Raw genomic sequence first — 23,684 nt, 5'->3', positions numbered from 1 at the left:
ACTCCTCTGATTCCACTGAAAGCAGAGAAGAAGGTGGAGGATCTAAGCCACGATCGGATGATTGCCTAAAGCGAACGGGAAGGGGGTTTCAATAATAAGTAGGAGCAGAGAAACAGACACAGGATAACCACTTAACTGTATGAGGAAGGAAGTGGAAAGGCTGCAGGTATAAGTGCGTACTTACGTCTGCAAAGCGTGGCTGGACTCTGGGAAGAGAGTAGCAACGCGCCGATGTGCAGGTGCTGGATACGGAAGTACTGCTCGCCAATCTGGGGGCGTGGCTACAGCCTTTCCTCATGTGGCCCAACGGCTATACCGTAACTTGCCGCAATGGGATCCTCCATGTTGGATGAGTAAAATGGACGCCGTACATCTTGTCCATTGTCCCAAGGTTCGTGTATTCCACGAACCATGACAGAGGACCAGAATCAATAATGTGGTCTCTCCATCTGTAGCTATTGCCCGAGTCACCTCTTGCAGGTCTGCTGGCAGATGATCCATGAATTTGTTCATTTTGTGCCTCAGTTCTCCATCGTATGTCATGGCCTGTGCATTTGCTGCCTTAATGGAAAGTGACACCAAAGCTGCCACTGTTATGCCTACTGCTTCCAGCTTCCTGCCTTCCTTGCCCAGGGGAGCCATGAACGGAGAAGCGGGTTTAGCGAGTCTCTTCCTAGCGCCATCGTTATGACTGAATCTAGTTTTGGTTGAGCTTGCATTCTCTGAAGACTTGTATTTCTTTTCAGGCTGAGCAGTTGTAGTCAGGATTGAAAGTGGGTGTGTAAGTATTTGCTTGCCTGCATCCCATATGGTAACCAGTATTTGAATAGGTGTGGTTGTTGTTCTCCTCTTTTCTCTGTGTTCATACAACACTGACTTCTTCTCTTCCGTAAAAACCTGAAGGTCAAATATCTTCATGGCTTTGCCTATTATAGCATTAATTGAGCGATATTATCAGGTGGTGACAAACTCCCTGGGAAGTCCCGCTTCTTCTGTTTCTCGATGACATCATTCTCCCATTCATCTATGTCCAATTGTGGTGAGTCATGAGGAATCTCTTCTTCCTCATGTTCCTCCACCTATGTCTCTGGCTCAGCGAAACGTCAGAAAATTCATGGTAGGGATCTTCCGTTCGGTTTTGCCATGGATAGGAGTCCTCCTTTTGTAATGATAGAACGGATGGTGCCATATTAGATATTGCGGCGATATGCTTCTTTGTGTCCTAGGAGGTCGTTTTGGCTGGGTACGAGCCATCAGGGCTATGTTGGAATCTTCATTACAGGTCTGTGTTCTGGAAGGCTCACCTGTGCGAGTTATCTGCCTCCTCTGAAACTCATCAATTATATTTTTTAGAGATTCAATCTACACTGTTTTCTCTAAGCACCCTTTACGGGTCAACTGTTAACATCTTTCTAATTATTTTGTATATACGTACCATGTATAATATTAACGTTAACTGTATCTGATTTACCTGTATTCCATCCTCACATTGATGTAATACTACTGATTTATCTCAATGTGTAATTTTTTGAAGTATCTGGGTTGTTCTTTTGATTCTACAGTAGTTCATACTAAGAATGTGAAAGTATACACAGTATTCCCCTGTGCAGGGGACATGAGTATCAAAACATGTGGATACTTTTCTTTGCTAGTTGTATTTCTAACCTCATGCCAGAGTTGAGTTACCTCCCCTGCACCCAAGGTTTCTTTACTCTATTTGAGTTGTCCTAAAATCAATTTTTGTATGCAAGGAGTGCACTGACACTCCATATTTGTAAATGTTTTGTACATTGGGGATCTCTCATACACACTCAAGGCAATCTTTGAAAAGAGAAGTTTTCCCCTTTGAAGAACCGTCTCTGCCTGAGTCTGACATAGCCACAAGGAGCCAAAGGGGGAGATTCACTCAACATTTTCTTGTTTGTGGGGATCTATCCAGGGCAACAAAATATAGCTAGGTGTAGAAGAGTTGTAAATCTCCCAAATTGAGCAAAATGCTTTCACAATATTTGAAAATTAAGATGTTAACTAGAAAAACGCTCAGAGAGCTGAAGAAGATTCCCTAGTCACTAGACTGTGAGGAAACATCTGAAGATGGATGCCTGTGGTGGTGCTAAGGCCCTGCCACCTCATTGACAAAGAGCAAAAAGAACCACAATGAGGTTGCTAGGCTACAAAAGGGAAAGCATTTAGAGCTTGGTAAGCAATGTAAATTGATTTGTATGTAACATTGTATTTACCAGTAATTCCTAATCTGACAACAGGAAATCATTCAAGTATGTGAATCTATGAACGGTCCAATGCTGGAGAAGGAAGAGATTCACTGTCAAACATAACCCTTCAACTCAACTCCCATAATGATCATCTGCTTCTGGGTATCATAGGTTGGTGCCCCTGCATGATCCTGGTGAAGGAGTCTCAACACCAGTGGAATCAACATCTACACTGGGGATGGTTACCATGTTCTCCTGGGTAAATGGGACCACTAATATAATCCCTCTGTTTTTTGCTCATTGATTGTTATCATCACTCAAGCAATTGGTATAAGAGGGGGAAGGATGAAGAGAAATTCCTGGGGTCAGTTCATGGCCAGCACATCCAAATCCCAGTTTCTAGAGATATGCAAATAGTTCCAGGGAAGATGTTGTATGCTTGCTTATCAGGCAATAAGTTTTCTGTTTCACAGATAGTTGCTGTCAGTGGAGGCAAACACTCCAATTGTCTGAATGCAATGACATTCTCTGTTCCTTTGAAATGAACTAGTTTTTATCAAAAGGAGACAGTGTTCTCACCAATTCAAAATGCAATATCTGTCAGCTTCTTCAATCCCATCGCTCCTTACTTTTTAACATAAGGCAATGTTGTGGTATGGTCTGACTTGGTAGCTCATGGTTGCTTCTGATCTGAGTCATGAAGCACTCTAGTTCTAGGAAAATTGCCAACAGTTCCCTTTAGCTGAATTATTTGTTGGCCTCCATTAGTACCACCAGGCCAAGATCAACCTGGATTTCAAAGTGGTGGCTAGTATTTATGGTGATTATCAGAGAGCTTAATAAATAATGAAGAAACCGCTTAGCATATTGTCTACGTGCAACCACCCCTGGAGCAACAACCTGAGATCCTGAGTCACAAATATATTATGTTTGCATCAATGTGAAGAAGTGTTACATCAACTATTCACATGACACAACGGGAGAACAAAGTTGGGGCCTGGCTAATAGAGTCTCAAAAACACATGATGAAATGTGTCTGTGGACCCTCAAGCATGTTCTTGCTGTGGCTGATTTGGCTTTGCATAGTGAGTTGCCAGTAGTTTGGATCACTTGTTACCAGGGGGATAGAGGGAGGACAGCATCTCTTTTTGTGTGTGGAATCTTGGCCCGATAAATGGAAAGTTATGTTAGTGGAATAGTTGCAACCTTCGCCAATTGTAGTTATATTTGTGAGGTGCCGGGATTTTGCAGACCAATTATAAATGTACACTCACATCTCTCCTGAAATGCTGCTGAAATGAGCCTGAATTAGCCAGACATCGAGCTAATGATATAGTGATAGACCTTTGAAGTGAACATTCTTGATCACTGTTAGGGGAAGAGTACAACTCAACAGGATGGGAAATAACGGATAGTAGGGCTCTCCCACACCAAAACTCAGAAACGGAACATACGGTTGATAATGGTAATGAGAAGGTGAGCCCATTAGGTCCTAAGGATACCAGATTGTCTTTCTTGCAGATTAATGTAATACTGGGTTGGATGGTTTCCATTTTGAAATGTGTTGTAGCCTCAACCCAGTTAAACCTCTTCAAATCCATGACTAATCTGAAGCCTCCTGGCCTCTTCTGGGCTAGAAAGATTATCAAAATACCCAGGGGTCTCCTGAGTCATACAAGCGTTTGCAATGTCCCTATGCAAAAAATTCTGAATCCCTCCCTCCAGTGCCATTTACATGTAAGGCCTTTGAAGATATGGTGTAATTATGAGGCTGGTTACTGGGGGCTGGGATGTGAATTCTGTTTCATAGTCTTGTCTAATCGCCTTAAATACTCATGTGTCTTGTTCACCTTGTTTTTTTGGTGCACACCCAATGCATTCTCAGCATATGCCATCAGAGAATGGAACCTCACACCCATCATCACCAGACTTGGCCCCATCCAGGCAATCTAGAAAAGAAACCAATACCCTAGCCTTCAAGAAGCACCTTTGTCACACTGCATAAGATAATCCCGCTGAAATCATTTAAGACCCACCCATCTATTCCATGTATCCATATGCCCTCTCAATGTACACTGTTATATGTTCCCCACTAACTGTAAATGTTAACTATTATATGCTATCTTAAGTAGCTTGCAAGTAGTAAATTGAGTGTTGTAAATAGAGTCCCCTTTTGTAACCATCTAATGTATATTTGCAGCAACTACCGACTGTAAATGTTAACTATTATATATGTGAGACAGACATGGTACAAAGAGAAATGACAGACATCTTTATTAATAGCTTCACCTCACTGATGATGCCCAACAAAGCTGAAACACGTTTATGGGGTTGCTGTGGTACTCTTGTTCAGAGGAGAATTGCCTAGCATATCGGTGCTGGACTGCCCCTGGGCAGGATAAAGACTGATATGCGGGGAAATTTCTGCTCTGTGAAAAGAACAGTGAGTTAAAGACTTAGTTGAGACTCTCCCAGGGGCCATCCACCCAAGAACAAATGAATGGGCTGTGTTTGTGCTGGTAGAGTTTCCCAGGCCCCCCTTGTTTTGCATAAATTAACTTTGGGTCTCACCCTAAGTTACCAGGGCGATCCAGACGTGGACCCCTTGCTCACTGTTCTTAGAGAGGCATAGCTTCACCTCACTGATGATGCCCAACAAGGATGAAACACGTGTATGGGGTTGCTGTGGTACTCTTGTTCAGAGGAGAATTGCCTAGCATTTCGGTGCTGGACTGCCCCTGGGCAGTACAAAGACTGATATGCGGGGCATTTCTTCTCTGTGAAAAGAACAGTGAGCTAAAGACTTGGTTGAGACTCTCCCAGGGGCCATTCACCCACAAACAAGTCAATGGGCTGTGTTCTTGCTGGTAGAGAGTTTCCCAGACCCCCCCTTGTTTGGCATAAATTAACTTTGGGTCTCACCCTAAGTTACCAGGGCGATCCAGACGTGGACCCCTTGCTCACTGTTCTTAGAGAGGCATAGCTTCACCTCACTGATGATGCCCAACAAGGCTGAAACACGTGTATGGTTTTGCTGTGGTACTCTTGTTCAGAAGAGAATTGCCTAGCATTTCGGTGCTAGGCTTCCCCTGGGCAGGACAAAGACTGATATGCGGGGAAATTTCTTCTGTGTGAAAAGAACAGTGAGCTAAAGACTTGGTTGAAACTCTCCCAGGGGCCATCCACCCAAGAACAAGTCAATGGGCTGTGTTCGTGCTGGTAGAGATTTTGCCAGACCCCCCCCTTGTTTTGTCTAGCCAGATAGAAGTGGTCACCCAAGAGCCAATTTTCTGAGCGGGGATGGATGGGAGAGGCAATGAGGAATCTGCGGGAGATGAATCCATTGAAAGAACATTACGGTAAGTAATTTCTCCATCAATGGATTGCTTTTCTCCCACAGATTCCTCATCTAATAAACTCCCCAAGCAGTTAGGACAACGGAGGCGGGCAGAAAGTGCTACATTAGCAGATTATGAACAACTGCCCTACTATAACGTTCATCAGCCCCGCAGACGACATCCAAACAATAATACCTGGTAAATGTGTGCAAGGATGAGCATGTGGCCACACGACAAATCTATAAGGCCGTAGAAGTTGAGACCCCTCTTGTGGAGTGTGCCCTGATGCCTGCAAGAAGCTCCCTGCCTACAGACTGGTAGCAATCCCATGATGCAAAAAATAATCCATCTTGCCAGAGTATACTTTGTTACAGTTAGACCTTTGCGCGATAAAGAATGGGCCACAAACAGCTGATCAGATTTCCAGAATTCAGATGGCCTAGCGACGTAAAAGCTCAAGGCTCTTTTGGGGTCTAAGGTGTGGAGGAGGGTAGAAGACCGGAAGGTTTATGGCCTGAGAGAGGTGCAACTCAGAAACCACTTTCGGAAGAAAACTGTGCCTTACTTTTAGGGAAACTTTCTCCCGAAAAAGGTATAGGAACGGGGGCTAGCAACACAAAGCCTAAAGTTTGCTAACTCTCCTGGCTGACATAATCGCAATCAAAAAGGCTGTTTCCAAGGATAGCAGCCATAAAGAAAGGGAATGCCGGGCTCGAAAGGAGCCGTCATCAAGAATGTTAGGAATAGATTCAGATCCCAATCTGGGGCAACAAAGGGAGTTGGTGGGCACTTATTCACAAGGACCTTCAGGAATTGGGCCACAACCGGTATCGTAAAGAAAGAACCTTGACCCAGGGACCTTTTGAACACAGACAAGGCCGCCAAATATCCTTTGACTGTGGTAACCTGAAGGCCTGCTGAGGCCAGTGACAGAAGGAACGCATCACTGTAGTGGTGGGGCAAGAGATGGGATCGATGTCACGTTCCCTGCACTATGCCTCAAATCTTCTCCGCCTGCACGCATACAGGGATCTTGTAGAGGGTTTGCGTGCAGCCAGCAACACCGCAAGTACCTCCTCAGAAAGGTCCAAGTCATCATACCTCATCCTCTCAAGAGCCACGCATGCACGTTGAAGTTCTCCGGATTCAGGTGAAGTACCTGACCTTCGGCCTGGGTTAGAAGTTCCGGCCACCGAAGCAACAGGTGAGGCGGACAGATGGTCAGACCCAGGAGGTCCGAGTACCACGCCCTCCTCGCTCAATCCGGGGCGATCAAGATCATAGTTGCTCGAAACCTTGTCAACCTCCTGAGAACCAATGGAATAACAGTTTGAAAGGAGCCGCCATCAAGAATGTCAGAAATATATTCAGATCCCAATCTGGGACAACAAAGGGCGTTGGCGGACACTTATTCACAAGGCCCTTCAGGAATTGGGCCACAACCAGGATTGTAAAGAAAGAACCTTGATCCAGGGACCTTTTGAACACATACATGGCCGCCGTTCACAGGGAATTCCGGCGAGTAAAACTGTCTGCACTTACTGTTGGACTCTGTGCTAAACAGATCCAATTCCGAGGATACCCCAGAGAGAGAGGATCTCCTGACACACTTCGCACTCGTGTGCGACCGTGCTCTGCCTGCTCAGAGCATCCACCAAGTCATTCTCTGTCCACGCCAGATGAACTGCTGAGACCGAGATTTGGTTCTCCAGCAACCAGAACCACAGCTGCATTGCCTCCCCTCAGAGGGGAAGTCTTAGTTACTTACCTGTAACTGTATTTCTCCAGCATTGGTATCTTTCATAGATTCACATGCTTGAATATTCCTTGTCGTCAGACTAGGAATCCTTAGTAATTTAAATAATTATATACTATATTAAAGAATTTCCCCTTAAGGAAATGCTACACACTCAGCCCATAGGGCCTGTGAAGCCTCTCACTTATGGAGTCCCTCTGCTTCTTTTGGTCCTTTTAGACCCTAACCAATGAGTTGGCAGGGCTTAAGCTCCACCTCAGTCAGCCAACTTCAGATTTTGAACTATGTAGGCTGACAGTTGATGACTGACAGGAGAAAAAGGAGCAGACACTCCCCAAGGGGGTGGAGGGTGCCTGTGAATCTATGAAAGATACCAATGCTGGAGAAATACAGTTACAGGTAAGTAATTAAGACTTCTACAGCATTGGATCTTTCATAGATTCACATGCTTGAATAGAATGCCAAGCAATTAAGAGTAGTATGACCATGGGGGTCATTACGACCTGGGCGGTAGCCATGGAGCTATTAGCTCCATGGCTGCCCCCCATACCGTGCCCATGTCCGGTCTTTTGCAATGGGGACCTATCGGTCTAGTCCGACCCTGGCGGGACCAGTAAGTCCTCATTGCACAAACCATTCCCCATTCACATTTGAGCCCTCATAGGGCTCAATAGGAATGGGGAGGGCGCTACCTGTCTATTACTGTAAAGCTACATTTAACAGTAGAAGAACTCCCTTAGAGAAAGTGAGCCTAGCACAGACACGTAACAGTTACACCAGTAACGGGACGGCGGGATAAGGAGAGAACATTAAAAGAACATGAGGCTGCTCCTACCTTAAGCAAATAGGTGCTGAAGCACTGCTGGTCCTGCTGCTGTTTCCCTTCTGCTGTCTTCTTCCAAGCAGTAATGTCAGGTGACGTGTGAAGCGTACTCCAAGTACCCACTCGACATTTGTCCTTTATATATACTCCTGCTTTGAACTCTGCCTAAGCTGCTCTTGTCCTGGTGGAATGCGCTGCTGGCGTTGATGGTAGCGGGTTATTTTTTATTTGGGGCAGTTGGTAATGCAGCTGGAGAGCCAACGAGTCAGATCCTGATACACCCAACGAGCCAGACCCTGTTTGGAGATGTATCAACACTTGCTGTGTCCTGCAAACGGGACAAAAAGCCTCTTTGAGGCCCTGCAGTCTTTTGTCATCTGCATGTAGAACTTTAGTGTATTAGCCACGTCCATTGAATGCAGTGTCTTCTCCGCTGCAGTTGTATGGTTGCCGAAGAAAGTAGGCAATGCGGTCAATTCCGACAGTGTAGACTCAGACATGATCTTAAGGATGAATCTAGGGTAAGGTTGGAGGATGACTTTATTATTTTGAAACATGATGAATAGAGGTTCGATTGAAAGTGCCTGCAGTTCCCCAATGTGTCTGGCTTATGTGATGACCACTTAAAACACTGTCTGTCTTCCAAGATAGGAACTTTATGTCACATCTGTGGATGGGTTTGAAGGGCCCTCTCATTATTGCTGCCAAAACTATGTTAAGAGTCCAGGAAGGGATGGCTTTCCTTTCTCTGGGGAAGGTGTACATCAAACATTTCAGTAATGATTTGACTGCAGGATTCGAGACCAAAGAGTCCTGGTGAGGTTTTGTGGTATAAGCGGAGATGGCTGAAAGGTGAACCTTGATAGATGAGAGCACTAACCCACTCTTTGCCAACTGTAATAAATAGGGCAGGACCTGTTCAACCGGTGCTGAGAAAGGGTCTGTACTTGTACCTGTGCACCACCCTGTGAAGCGCTTCCACTTCTTGGCATAAGTCTGACACGTAGAAGGAGCCCTGACTGCTCGGAGTATGCCCCAACACTTGGGCACTAGTGCAAGGTTGTGGAATCTTCGCTGCTGAGTAACAAGCCCCTGAGAGACAGACTGGCAGGGTCGTGGTGGAGCAACTTGCCCTTGTGCTGCGACTGTAGGTGTGGATGTGGTTGGAGCCGGATGGGGGTCTCCCATGCCAGCTGGAGTAGTGCAGTGTACCATATTTGTCGTGCCCATATCGGGGCTATCATGATCATGGTACATGGTTATTCAATCATTCTGCGGAGCATCATCGGTATTAACGGTGTCGCGCGGAAGCTGTAGAGGAACCTTCCCCTCCAGTCCACTGAGAATGCGTCCCCCAGGTAGTATTTATCTGGGTACCTGCAAGCAAACTGACTGCATTTTCTGTTTTTCGGATGTTGCAAATAGGTCTGTCTTGGGTTTGCCCCACCTGCGGAACAGCTTGTCCAGCTCCTGATTGCTCAAGTTCCCATTCGTGGGACTGCAGAAATTGTCTGCTGAGCTTGTCCACTAGTATGTTGTCCTTGCCGGGGAGGTGCCCTGTGGATCCTGTGCTGCAATGCCTAATTCCAGAGTCTCTGCGTCTCTAGTGACAGGAGGGTGGATCTTGTGCCCCCTTGTTTGTTCGTGTAGTGCATCAAAATGGTGTTGTCTGTCTGCACTGTCACTACCTGCCCGGTTAATACCGGTATGAAAGATCGCAGTGCCCATAGGATGACCCGAGTTCCAGCACATTTATGTGTAGGCAGGATTCTGCCTGTGACCATATCCCACTGGCTTGTAGATCACTTAATTGTGTGCCCCACCCAGACAGCGAGGCGTCCGTCCTTAGAGTAGAGTGGACATGGCTATTTGGAAAGTCATGACCTGTAGCAGGATGGTGTCCTTGGCCCACCATTTCAAGGCTTTTTGTGCAATGTTGGCGTGAGTTGCATGATGTCGTCCCATGAATCGCTGTTTTGTACCCATTGCTTGTCAAGCTCCTCCTGAAACAGTCTCATCTTCAGTCTGCAGTTGGGCACAAGGAAGATACAGGAGGACATCATGCCGAGGAGGGATTTGCATTATTTATGATGTATAGGCACATGGAAATAAGCATCCTATAGGTCTATTGACACCAGCCAGTGCTGAAGTTCGAGAGCGTGGAGAATTTCTCTCAACTTTGCATAATGGTGGGCGATTTAAACTGCACCTGCCTGGACAAAGGCAATCAGGCCATGGTACACGACCTGGCAGTAGCAACAACCAAAGAAAAAAGAGGAATAAGGTGGAGAGAAATGATACAATCCAGAGATTGTTTGATACTAAATGGAACGGTCCAAGGGGACATTCCTGCCCAAATAACATGGATGGGGGCTCAAACAAATGAAATATTAGATTACATATGCACATCAAGTAATCTGTCGACAGACACCTTAACATTGGAGGTGATTACAACCACCGCCAGCGACCATAACCTGATGAAACTCACCTGTAGGAATATCAGCAATAATAAGATCATTATTTACAACCATGACATATTGACATCAAGAAGAGGAATACAACTTAAGATATGTCCAGAGAACATCAAAGGGCTAAACCTCAAATTAAAAGACCCAATTGCGGACCTGGAACTTAATTAAAAAAAACAAAGAATTGATTATATCCCGCTCTTGAAAGGTTATAGAGCGGAAGGAAAAATTTACCAAAACCAACTGACTAAGATCCACTCCCATATGTATGATAGAATGGTATGGAAAAAGAAAAAAGATCTGAAGAAAAACATTACCTGTTTAAATAAGATCGGGTGCCTGGATAACAGCAAGGAGATCCACAAGCTAAAACAGAGATACCGTAACTGGCTATATTTACATAAGAAAACCATGCTCAATCAAGGTGCAGAGAGAATGATGGACAAAATAAGATAAAAAAATACGGCGGAAATATGAACAATTATCAACGATGTGTCACTGTCGAACCCCATAAGCGGAACTGCATGGTGTGAGTTCTACACGCAGCAGCAAGAGGATAATTTGACTCCTTTACAACGTAGGTCCTTGGTAAACACAAGGACGGACGGACTAGACATTAGTATGGAAGCAATTGAAACTATTTTGAAGAACCTAAAAAACTCCAGTGCCACGGGACCAGACGGGCTGACAAAGAGTAATATACCAGAATGGGCATGGTTATTGCATCAACTGTTCAAATACGTGTTACGTACTGAAAAAATCCCAGAGTCTTGGAAGACAGCGGTGGTGGTACCCATTTATAAAAAGGGGTTGAGAACATCTCCTGACAACTATAGACCAATTGCCCTCCTGGATGTTGCTGGGAAGCTATTTGCGTCCATATTATTGAAGGCCCTAACAGAATGGAGCATCCAGAAAGGTCGGAGAGACCCTTGGCAGTCTGGCTTTGTCAAGTGAAGAGGAACCTCTTTAAACATCTTTTTGATTAATCTGTTGAAAGCCAGAACGGCCTGAAACAAAGAACAGAAAATGTACATCTCCTTTATTGACCTGCCTAAGGCCTTTGATACAATCAGAAGAAAGAAACTCTGGGATAAACTTGAGATGTGGAAATGCCCTCAAGTCATTGTGGAGAACATCAAAGACCTTTATCTGGACACAACTATCAGAGTATGGCTGGATAAAACAGGGGGCCTCATTACAAGTCAGGCAGAATGGGTTAACGGGCTCCGCTGATGGTGGCGGGCCCGTTAACACCATTCTGCCTGATTACGAGGTTCCCTCGCGTGACCCGGTAAGGACGCCGTTAACCAATTAGGCGCTAATAGGTTAACGGCGCCGCAGCCTTTTACGGCACCGTTAACCCATTAGCGCCTGGGTCGTAATGAGGCCCACTGTCAAAATATTTCTCAATTTTTTAGTTTTCTGTTTTATGGTCTGAGAAGCAAAGCCAACCACTAGTCCCTGATGAAAGAGACGATAGTCTTGTCCTTAGGGATCCCCTCCTCTTTGCCAGCCTCCACAGGAAGTGTGGCCTGTGCCTTGCATGGTTCCTGGGTCTCTCCTTTCTGGAGATGAAGTGGAAGAAGAGGTTTACAAGTTATTTTACCAGCCTTCTTTGCTCTTATTAATTCTCTCATCTTGGAATTTAGATGGTTTGGCACATCTTTCTACTCTATCTTAAATATGTGCATCCACAGGAATTGCAATATTGTAGCCCACTCCACTCCAGGCCTCAGATAGCATCCTGCACATGCTGCATTTGTGAGAGCAAATAGAACCTGTGTTGGGGAATCCTTGCTATGTGATCCTTACTGCTCAGCTGTCAAATGAGTCCAACATCAGGTCCTCCAGTACCTGTACCTTATCATTGGATGTTGCTTCTTTCCAAGAGCCACCATTTCCAGTAAGAACTTTCTGCACCTAATGTGAGGTACCCCTCACCCTCTACTGGTAAAACCAGGCGTCCTTACCGGGTCCCGTGAGGGGAAGAGGGAGCTAACAACGGGCCGGTCGTAATCGGCCCGTTGTTAGCTCCCTCTCCCATTCCCATTGAGCCCTATCGGGGCTCAAATGGGAATGGGGAAGGTCCGGGCCCGGGTTCCCTGAGGGAGGAATTGCTGGGCCCTCCGAACTCGGAATGGCCCGGTAATTCCCCATTCAGGGAACCCGGTAAAGGAGCCCGGTTTGGCCCAGGGACTTTGTCGGATCAAATTTCCATCAAAACGGGTCTGAAACAAGGTTGCCCCCTAGCGCCGGAACTTTATAACTTGTTTACATCAGACATGAGAGAAGAATTTGACTTTACACGCTGTTTCCCTCCAAAAGTTGCGGGGTCATCAATAGGGAGACTGTTATATGCAGATGATATTGTTCTGATAGATCAGACTTCGATAGGTCATGCAACGACAGTTACCAACCTTACAGTCATATGTGGAAGACAATGACCTGATAATTAATCCAGAAAAATCAAGAACAATGAGGTTTCCCCACAGAGGGAATAATTGTAAAAACAGGAAGATGGAATGGACATTAAAAGGAAAGAAAATTTTGGAAGTGAACTCGTTTACATACTTGGGAGTTTGCATCAACAATACCAAAAGTGAAGCCCCAAGAATTGAAGGCTTAAGAAGGAAAGCAATCAATCAAGCTGCGCAGGGAAAAATCTTATTGAGAAGATACTGCAGGTTCACCATAATACCTCTGATAAAATTTTACAGAATGAAAGCAGCACCCATATTGACCTACGGAGCCGAAACATCAACGTCTTTTCCAGCACAAGTATGGCCGAGTCTAGAGAGCATGTTTTGGCGGAAAGTGCTCCAACTCCCCAAATCTGTTCCAATACGAGTAATAAGGAGAGAGCTGACACTGTCATCGCTGAAAGCCATAGTTGAATGGAAAAAAAATGTCCTTTTATCGTAAATGTTTGGAGGAGAATGCATCTGGAGGCTTTAGTGTGTTGGAAAAATCTTTGAAAGAACAAATGGACGTTGTGTTAGTGAAATGGCAAGAAACCTGTCAAGCAATGCTAACAATTCTCAATGAAACAGAGGAGGATTTGCTAAACAATCCAGATAAAACAAAAAAAAACTGTACACAATGGATTGGATCGAAACCCATGAGCATAACGGGAAATACAAGAACTATGAAGAATTCTGGGCTCAGCCAAAGAAACTGAACTTGTTACCAGGATACTTGACATTGTTTCCAAACTGGTACTTTAGGTCACTCCTAATGAGATACAGATTTAATGTCTTGCCGACCGGAGAAATACTGCAAAGAAGAAACATCATGAGTAGAGATGTAGGGTGTAGATTGTGTGAACTCTCTGGTGAGATAGAATCTTTAAAACATCTAACCCTAAGCTGTCGGGGCCTAAGGCAGGAACGTGAGCACTGTCTAGGGGAAATTTTCAGAAGCCACCCGACTAGAAGTATGGACGATTGGTGGAGAACATTGATTGAAGGAGGGAAAACCAAAATCAACATAGCCCTCGTAAAGTTGGTAATTACAATGCTCAAGAAACTAGAGGTACCGGATTCAGAGGGAACGAGGAAGAGGTACAGAGCATTGGACGATCATTCTCTTAGAGATTGAAATGGGACTCCAACGAGGTTTGGATTTGATGAGACTTCGGTAAATGGTGGAAGGGTTAAAGGTTTTCGAATTGTAAACCAAATGACCTGTTGAATAAAAATTTTCAAAAATTAAAAAAATATTTCTCTCAACGTCACCGTCCTGAATGTGTCTTTCCTCAGGAACTTGTTCAAAGCCCTGAGGTACAGAATGGAGCAGAGACCTCCTCCCTTCTTGGGCACCAGGAAATACCATGAATACCAACCTGATTCTCTGTTAATGAGGTACCTCTTCCATGGCACCCTTCAAACACAGGGCTTGCAGTTCTTACTGGAGCATCTGTTCCAGTTGGATTGGAGGTGGTGGGGGTCTGTCCGGTGGTTTTCTTAAGAAGGGTAGACAATAACCCCACTGCAGGAGCTGTAGAGCCCAGGCATCTGAGGTAATCTCTTGCCATTGTGGCCAATGCTCTGCCAACAATCCACCAACCGGTAAATTGTGGGAGGGGAAATCACAGCGGCTTGGAGGGCAGAGCTGCCCCCACCACTGTCACTGTTTGCTGGCCTCTAGAAGCCCCTCTGCCCCTACCGGGACATGAGAAACGCCTCTGCCCTGCCTGGCTTGTAGGAGCTGCGCCTCTCTACCGTAAGGCATATAGCACCTGTAGCCTCTGCCTCTAAGGCAAAGCTGAAGGCAGGTTTGGCTGGCTGCGCAGCTATGCCCAGCGATTTTGCGCTAATTTCAACTTCTTAAATCCTTCCAAAGAGTAATCCGTCTTCTGGCCAAAAAGGAACTCTCCATCGAAAGGCATGTCCAGTAGCCGATTCTGGACGTTTGGAGAGAAGTCAGAGGTCACCCATTATGTCCGTCAGTTCGTAGCCCTCTGTAGGCACTGACACTGACTTCAGACCTATGGTGTCTACAACCCTTTCCCACTGGGCCCTGAACTTAGCATGGGTGTGAGTATAGGGCTGACTTTGCTAAAGCTCAACATCTGGCGACGTGTCCAGGCCAGGCCACTGGCATCTTGGAGTCCTTGGGCGAGAGCCGACAGGTCTGCCTGGTCATCGAAAGAATCGACTCCTCCTGACCCTGCATATATGGGATTGATGTCCCCATGGTCAACACCCTGGTAGGCACGGAGAATCGACGCCATGGATTCAAAGAATCCCGACCTGGAGAGAGGGACAAAGGATCCATCGCCAGTAGTCGCTCCAAGGGTTTCTCCCTCGATGTCAACGGAATGGCAGTCAGCGCTGATCGGGGCTTGGGTACCACCGTCACATCAGGAATGTCAGCTTTGCAACGCTCTCCAGATGGCCCGGGCATCAATGGTTTCTGCGACATTTTTGGCGTCGAGCCCAAAGGCTTCTCCGACGCTGATGGTGTCAACGATTTGGCGTGCGTGGAGTCGGGAGTACTGAGTGCCGCTTTCACCGCCAAGGCCTGCTTTTCGGGGGCAGACCCGCACCTGCAACAGCCTGTGTCTTAAACATTTCTAGAATTTGTTTCTTGAAATCTTCCCACTCCTCTCCAGTGGTCGGGACAGCCAAGGGCTTACCTTTTCCCGATGACGAGTCGGACTTGTGTCAATGCCGGTGGCGCCTCTTCTTCTTACACACTTTGAGTGCATTTTGGAGAATGATGCACATACCACTGTGTCGTGATCCACACCCAGACTCCACAAACACATGTTGTGCACGTTGGTCACCGACATTTTGGAATGGCAGTAGGTGCACCTTTTAAAGCCTGATTTTCAAGGATTTTCAGGGAGAGGACATTGCGGTCGAGGTTTAAAAATGTACGAATTTAGCCAAAATGCAGAATCAGTGTTGCGTTCATCAAGCTGCGTGCAAGCGTGCAGAAAAAAGGAACTGAGGTATGGGGAATAGTGACGTGGTATATATACGATGCCCAACATCACGTCCAGAGCGGACAATCGAGCACCGAGCAAGATGGATTGACAGCCGAGTCGAGATACACTACGCCCCCCTGTCAAAAAGTTTCTGAAGCAGCAGAGCTGGATGAGGGTATCTATCAGATGAGGAATCTGCGGGACAAAAGCAATCCATTGAAGTATTGCTTCTGCTAATTTCCTTCACTTCAGCATTCACATTATACTTTCCCAGTATTTCAGTACATTCATTATCTTGAAACATTGCTCTGACATTCCCGTTACCTTTCAGTGTGCTCCTGTGGCTCCCACGGCTTCCTCCTCTCTCTCTCAGGAAGCGTGATGCTCATGGCGGTGAGCATGACTTGCTCGCCCTCTCTTTTTCATGCTGATTCATGCTTTCACCAGCACTGCGAGGCCCCCGGGCTCGAAGAATCTGCAACTCCCAGCTCCTCTGGGTTCCGCGAGTCCTCAGGGTTCTTTCTGGCATCTTGGCTCCTAGACCACAATGGCTGCCTCCACATGCAAGTCTCCTGATGCTCACGATGCTGCCTTCACGCTGCTCTCACTCACACCTTTTATATACTCATAAGGGTCTGCAGTTGATTCAAATCACCCTCAATTGCCTGACCTTGCCCGTCCCGATTAAAGGAACCTACCTGACCCGGATAGCTAGAGGCCTCTAATCCTCTCTTCCCCGTCCCAGTACCAAAGTGGGTTTTGCAATGGGTAATCTGCATTACTCCTAGTTGCCTCTTCTTCTTCTATTACGGCTAGACTGCTGAAAAAAGAATGGCTTGGAGAATGTGGAAGTAGGCTTTCGGATGCTTCATATGCCTGTGAATGCTTCTTTTCTTTAACCATCTTGTGTATCTTTTCCTCCAATTGGTCCATGAACAAGAGTACACCTTGAAGTTGTATCTTCAGGGCGGCGTGGAATTGTGACAGGTCTGTGTGCCAACCCATGATATTCACATAATGTGTTACAGCTACTGTTCCAACTATTTTGCTGGGCCCTCATTACAAGTAAGCCGGCCCCGAAAAATTGTGGTAAAATGGCTGGTACAACCGGCTCTGGAATAGTTCCCGGACCGGCTTACTCCAAGTCTGCCGGTAGGGGCAGTGAACTACCGGCAGGTCAGGACTGTGGGTAGGTCAGGCCCCTAACGGCAGATTTTTCACTGAAGCACCAGCACTGTTACTAATGCCACAACCCATAATATCCCAGAATCACAGGGATATCGGGCGGCGGAAACAGTAAGGTGAGTTTGCCGGTGAGATACTGGTCGTACCGGCGGCTTACTGGCAAACTTGTAATGAGGGCCCAGGTCTGCTACCAGCGTACCTGACCATATATGTGATCTAGCAATGTTGAGCATTATGTGCTTTTCAATATCACATTTAATAGGTTTTGCAACACTACCAACAAAGAATGGGCTAAATGTATGCTGTCAGGGAAAGGTGAAGATTGGTATTGGGTCTATTACTTGAAACCTAACTGGTTGAATTTTATTTTGCTCAAACATTTTAACACTTTTTTTACCACCAAAATGTAGAGGATGGGATGTGGCAATACTTGTGAGAGTGGGATGTGGGAGGGGAAATTGGGAGGGGGATGCTTGGGGTTTCCCCCCACATTCTGTAGTAAAAAATTCAGTAAACAAAATTGGAGACAAAAAATGTCCACCCGTTAAATTCAATCAATAGACATAAATGCATGAGGTCCAGCATAACTCTTGCCGAGAACTGAATCTACCTATCTGCAAAGACTCTCAGTGACATCTCAACAATGAACATTGAAGAATGACCTCCGACTGGAGAGCAGCAAATCAATATGTAGCAACCTATCCTCTCCAGGGTCCCACAAGGGATACAGATTAGCCATGAACCTGGACATGGAGATCTTCTCTGGCACCTTGCACTCTGAGCATTTTTCTTGTCAGCACAGATATCAAATGGTATCCTGGCATTATGACCTCATTGAATTGGCAGTTATTTGGTTATGAGTAGGATCCCGGATCGTCTGGTTTAGAGAGACCTCAGAGTTGTCCAATGTGATTCAAAACCTTAACCAGAGATACTGGGCCTCATTAAGACCCTGGCGGAAGACCATGGTGCTATTAGCACCATGGTCCATGCCGGTAAGTTACCGACTCCGCCATGGAAAAAGGGGGAATTACCACCCCATTACAAGGTTGGCGGGGCGGTAATTCCCCCTTCCTCCATGACCCTTCCCCATTCCCATTTTTGCCCCATAGGGCTCAATGGGAATGGGGAAGGCGCTAAGTACGGTGCCGCAAATTGCGGCACCGTAATTAGCACCAAGGTCCCTTTGCGGGTCCATACTTTAACGGCTGGTCTACACCAGCCGTTAAGGTCGGGTCCCGCAGAGGGACCTCGTAATTAGGCGCTAATAGGTTAATGGCGCCACAGCCTTTTACGGCGCCGTTAACCCATTAGCACCTGGGTCGTAATGAGGCCCACTGTCTAAATATTTCTCAATGTTTTCGTTTTCTGTTTTATGGTCTGAGAAGCAAAGCCAACCACTAGTCCCTGATGAAAGAGACAATAGTCTTGTCCTTAGGGATCCCCTCCTCTTTGCCAGCCTCCACAGGAAGTGTGGCTTGTGCCTTGCATGGTTCCTGGGTCTCTCCTTTCTGGAGACGAAGAGGAAGAAGAGGTTTACAAGGCTTATTTTACCAGCCTTCTTTGCTCTTATTAATTCTCTCATCTTGGAATTTAGATGGTTCGGCACATCTTGCTACTCTATCTTAAATATGTGCATCCACAGGAATTGCAATATTGTAGCCCACTCCACTCCAGGCCTCAGATAGCATCCTGCACATGCTGCATTTGTGAGAGAAAATAGAACCTGTGTTGGGGAATCCTTGCTATGTGATCCTTACCGCTCAGCTGTCAAATGAGTCCAACATCAGGTCCTCCAGTAGCTGTACCTTATCATTGGATGTTGCTTCTTTCCAAGAGCCACCATTTCCAGTAAGACCTTTCTACACCTAATGTGAGGTACCCCTCACCCTCTATTAGTGGTTCCTAGATTGCAGAGCCTCAGAGAGGTTTGTCTTCTTGCACAGAGATTCCCCTGACTTGGTGAGATGGGCCTCGTTCATGAGTGATGACTGGGACATGGGAGAGTAAAGTTAAGAAAATGCACAGCCCATATTGCCAGAGAGACTAGTTCAAAAGTAGATTTAAGAGCCAAGAAAATATTGCATGAGCTAATATTGTTTAGGCCTAGTTTGAGTACCATTTAATTGGGGAATAACAACACTTATTAGTACAGAAGGTAAAAGTAATAACAATCCTGGATGAATCATTATTTTAAAATATTGTTATTGTTTTTGTTATTATTTGTTTCACGTTAAGGTATGCATAACATTAACACACCATAAACAAATTCCTACCATGAGTGCATCACTTATTGATGTACTTGCTGTCTCATGTATTATGCTTGAGACCAGAGTGACTTTTAGATATTTAAAAGCATTTGTGGGAATTCTTAAAAATGTGACAGTAACTCTTGTGCATCAAATTCAGAAAGATGCAGATTCATTTTGAGGAACATTTCACTATTTGTTAGGGTTGCACTTAGAATCAACCTCTTTGTCTACCATTATTTTTCTCTACCTTCAGTGCTGATTTCAGAATGAGAATATTGAATCCATTCACTTGTAGACTTACCCACAGTCATGCTCAGAACGGTGACAACAGTTACAGCGATGCAGATATCCAGAAGCAATTGCCTCCCTAAGAGGAAACCAAGCATGAGAGCCATCTTCTGGAAAACAGTGTTAGAGGCAAGTGATGTGCCATGGTTGGGGTCCACTGCAGCTGCTTTGGTAGTGGTTGTAGTGGCTGTACTTGCTGAACTTTGTGTACTGGTTGTACTGCTGGTAATACTGGATGTACTGCTGGTAGTATTGGTTGTATTGCTGGTAGTGTTGGGTTCAGGACTCTTTTGAGAGGCGAAGGACCTAGTCTGCGAGATTACATCGTTCAGCACAAACTCCATCTTGAAACCAGTGCCTGAAAAATAAAACATTATGCGCAATGTAATGTGATTCAGTAAAGGATACGTGATGGCATTTTCATGAAATGTATCTTATCATCCCACATTAAGCTAGAAACATAATTTGAATCGAAGGTGCTAGATTAGTGTCAAGAAAACCAGGAGTCTTACAATAGTAATGTTGAGAAGCAGAGTGCAGATTTGTGTCGCCATGCTTGTGTTGCATCACCTGGTTGCAATGCATGCAGCCCCAGTGACATGCGACCGGGCAACTTCGTGTGTTGGCTTGATAATACTCACTGATGCAGAATGGGTCCGGCAGCTCAATTTATGTGTGTAGATTCTATTTTTGCCAGAAGATAGGAAAAGGAAAATCAAAGTATACTGCATCGGCACACACAAATGTCTTTTGTTGTGTGTTAAGATAGCAATGTGTCTGGCAAGTACAGTTAATATTCCTTTTTATCCAAATAAAACATTGACGTATCGTTATGCAAACTTGATGGGATTCAATATTTATCTAGATGTCATGTCCTAGCCTTTAAAGCACACCAAGAGAATATATAGTGCTAGCGGGAGATCTCCAATAAGTATGTGGCAATGATCTGTCTTAGTCAGACGGACTGCCTGGTTGTGGTGGAAACAATCATCATTCTCATCTTGTCCCCAGCTATCGCATTTTTTTGCATAACAAAATGTCAAATCTTCTCACTCCAAATAGCTAAAATTGTCAAAAATGCGAGACAAGAAACAACCCTCGCACTAGCTCCTACTTTCTTTGCTCGGATCCCAAGTAAGCCTGGAACAACCTCAAAGCTTCCTGTCTCATACACAAAGTTATCTGATGAGAGGTCCCAAAATACGTTAGCAGCAAAACTAAAACGCTCATCTAACTAAAGCCTCCTATACCGCAGCAAAAAAGAAAGCCAATGCACCCTAGTAATGAAATCGGATCCTGTGAACATTCACATCTGCACACATACCTACTGCAGCGATACAATGCCAACACATACCTTGTCGAAATTTGCTGGGAAGCTATCCTTTGAGTAATAAAGCATTTTAGGGAGATTCATGTTGATATGTTGCACTACAAATGTCCCTTTGTTAATGGATTAATTCATCAATTTCTTCATAGTGTTATATACAATTATAATTCAGAATTATGTGTTGTGCTATTGTGGTCTTCATTTATCAATGGAATTGGCTTTTTATCAAATTCATGATTGCTAAATGACAGCAGTCCGACACATGCACTTGCCAATATCTTGCACTAAAGTGTATTGTCAACTAAAATAAACTTTGGTTTAAGTACATCAAGATCAAGATGAATATGTTTTTACATACAAATAGGTTGTCCTCATTGGAACGAGTATGCCGAGATATGTGTCCCAACCTTGCTGTGCATGGGGGTCCAAGCAACACATGACTGATAATAAATCCATGAGGATTCCTTATGGACAAATACAGAAAGGAGGTGTTTTAGCAGTTTTGCCTGTATTGCCTCTTTTGCGGTGGTGGCAAGCCTAAATTGCATGTTATTTTCCCCTTCTATTATGGCACGACAGACTAACAATTATGGTTTGGTAGGGCAATTGACAATGGAAATATGAATTCAAAGTTTTATCATGCATCATGCTTCAATGGGAATAAAAAAGGGCAACAAAAAACCTTTTGTTAGCTTAGAAAGCCTTCCCTGTTCTCCCATAAGAATGCATTTGTGTTAGTACACTTTTATATACAAGCATAAAACAGACACACAATGCAAAGTGCTTTGAAAAAATTGTTAAAGTATATTTGCAATGGGTTTTCTGCACTTGTTTTTGATGTTCTGATGTACAATGACAGCAATACCATTAAAAGGAAACTATATCAAAAACCATCTGTATCAAATTTGATTGTACATGCACATAACCGACACCCCAAAAACCTTCAGGATGATCACATAATGGCATCCATTAAGTGCATTATATGGGGCAGAGTTATGGGGCCCGCTATAAAAGTCTGAAATTAGGACAGCTGAAAATCAGTTTTGGAAAATAAGTTGAAAAACTGGTAGAGAAACCAGTTGGATAAGCCATAAACACATAACTGCCATGGCCCAGAGTATAGACCATGAAATGGGTGCCATTGTTGGACAGTAACACTGTCCAGTGGATGGCAGTGTATCTGGAAAACGTTTGACTAGTATAAATACACATCTATATATGTGCAATTCAATTTCAGAGATACATTTTACAAATATGCACACATGGAGCATCAATTAGTATTATTGCCCTAGAGGGGTCATAGGTGTGGTGTCACGTGCCCCAGTGAGTCCGGGTCACGTGTCATGGACGGGGATAGTAGAAATAAAGGCATCACTGGAACTGGCGTGAAAGCGCCAGTCCGGGTTTACGCAGCTTCATGAGTGGCTGTGTGTTCCTTTGTGCGTAGCGTAGTGCTGCGCCATCTGGCCTTGTCAGGCCCATCATTCATGTCGGGTGCCACCACCAACACCTGCCCGACATCACACTGGCGACGAAGATCAGTGTCAGAGCTGGTGGAGAGAAAAGCTGTGACTTCAGGCCCAACACTCTATGAGGCCTATCAACATCCCGCCAGGCCGCGTATCAATATGCGCCGAAGCGGAGCCTCAGTTTCACACCCCCAGCGTTCCAAATCAACAAATGAGGAAGCGGAGCCTCGTTTCCACACCCCCAACGTTCCATAAGGAACATGAACACACCTGAAAGCCTAGTCTCATCCACAGCACTGCAGACAACAAGTATTAAGTCAAGCACCCAAAGGAATTAACTTCAGGACACCGGTGAGTGCAATCCAGGGACCAGGGACAAGCCTGGGACTACAGAGAGCCCCTTTCACCCAAGGAAAGGTGCAGCCCCCGCTACCACCTGTGGCTGCACCCACTGCATTAGGGCACGCCCATCGCTCACGAAAAGCGCCAACACAAGCCCCTCGAGAGCTAGCGCGAGCCCATCAACAGGGAGGAGTGCCAACCCAGATAAACCCCGACCCAGCGCTCACCACACTCATACCGCCTTTTAACCCTTTCACCAAGGGAGCAGCCATTCGCTGGGAAATCTGGCTACAGTAGTTTGAAATGCACCTCGATGCAAGGGAAATCACAATAGCAAAGAAGAAACGCACGTTCCTCCTGCTCAACATCGGAGCAGCAGCGTTACACCTATTCAACGCCATACCAGACCGCGGAGACGCAGACAACTATAACGCTGCAAAGAACGCACTCACTAACATGTTCAGGCCTGACCTCAATTCTGACTATGAACGTTTCCATTTCTGCATGGCCAGACAGTAAGAAAATGAAACAGTGGACAAATTCCACACCCGCCTACGCGAAATGGCAGCCGGCTGTGAGTTCACCAATGAAGAGTTTGCCATCCGTCTCCAAATAATAAACAGGATTTCATCTGAAAAAAGGCTATCCTATCGGAGAGAAACATACGCCTGTCCTGAATTCTTGAAATGGCGCGCCTTCATGAACAAACAGAGGACTAGGTAGCGGTAATCGAGTTGGCAATTCAACGACTCCTGCTCGACAACCACAAGCCAACGGAGGACATCGCAG

The 23,684-nt window shown here is 45.4% G+C and overlaps 1 protein-coding gene across 1 annotated transcript in view; it reads right to left on the bottom strand.

The window, feature by feature from the left end:
* Positions 1-23,684, bottom strand: part of LOC138498338 (fibrocystin-L-like) — an 848,238-nt gene that overhangs the window by 9,393 nt on the left and 815,161 nt on the right. Inside the window, exon 34 of the mRNA XM_069622136.1 lies at positions 19,771-20,115. Coding sequence (XP_069478237.1) covers positions 19,771-20,115 — 345 coding nt within the window. The remainder of the gene's footprint in view (positions 1-19,770; positions 20,116-23,684) is intronic.

Source organism: Ambystoma mexicanum, chromosome 5q (assembly GCF_040938575.1).
Source record: "Ambystoma mexicanum isolate Mex_15411 chromosome 5q, UKY_AmexF1_1, whole genome shotgun sequence".
In the NCBI taxonomy this organism is placed as follows: domain Eukaryota; kingdom Metazoa; phylum Chordata; class Amphibia; order Caudata; family Ambystomatidae; genus Ambystoma; species Ambystoma mexicanum.
This window is presented reverse-complemented; position numbering and strand designations above follow the sequence as displayed.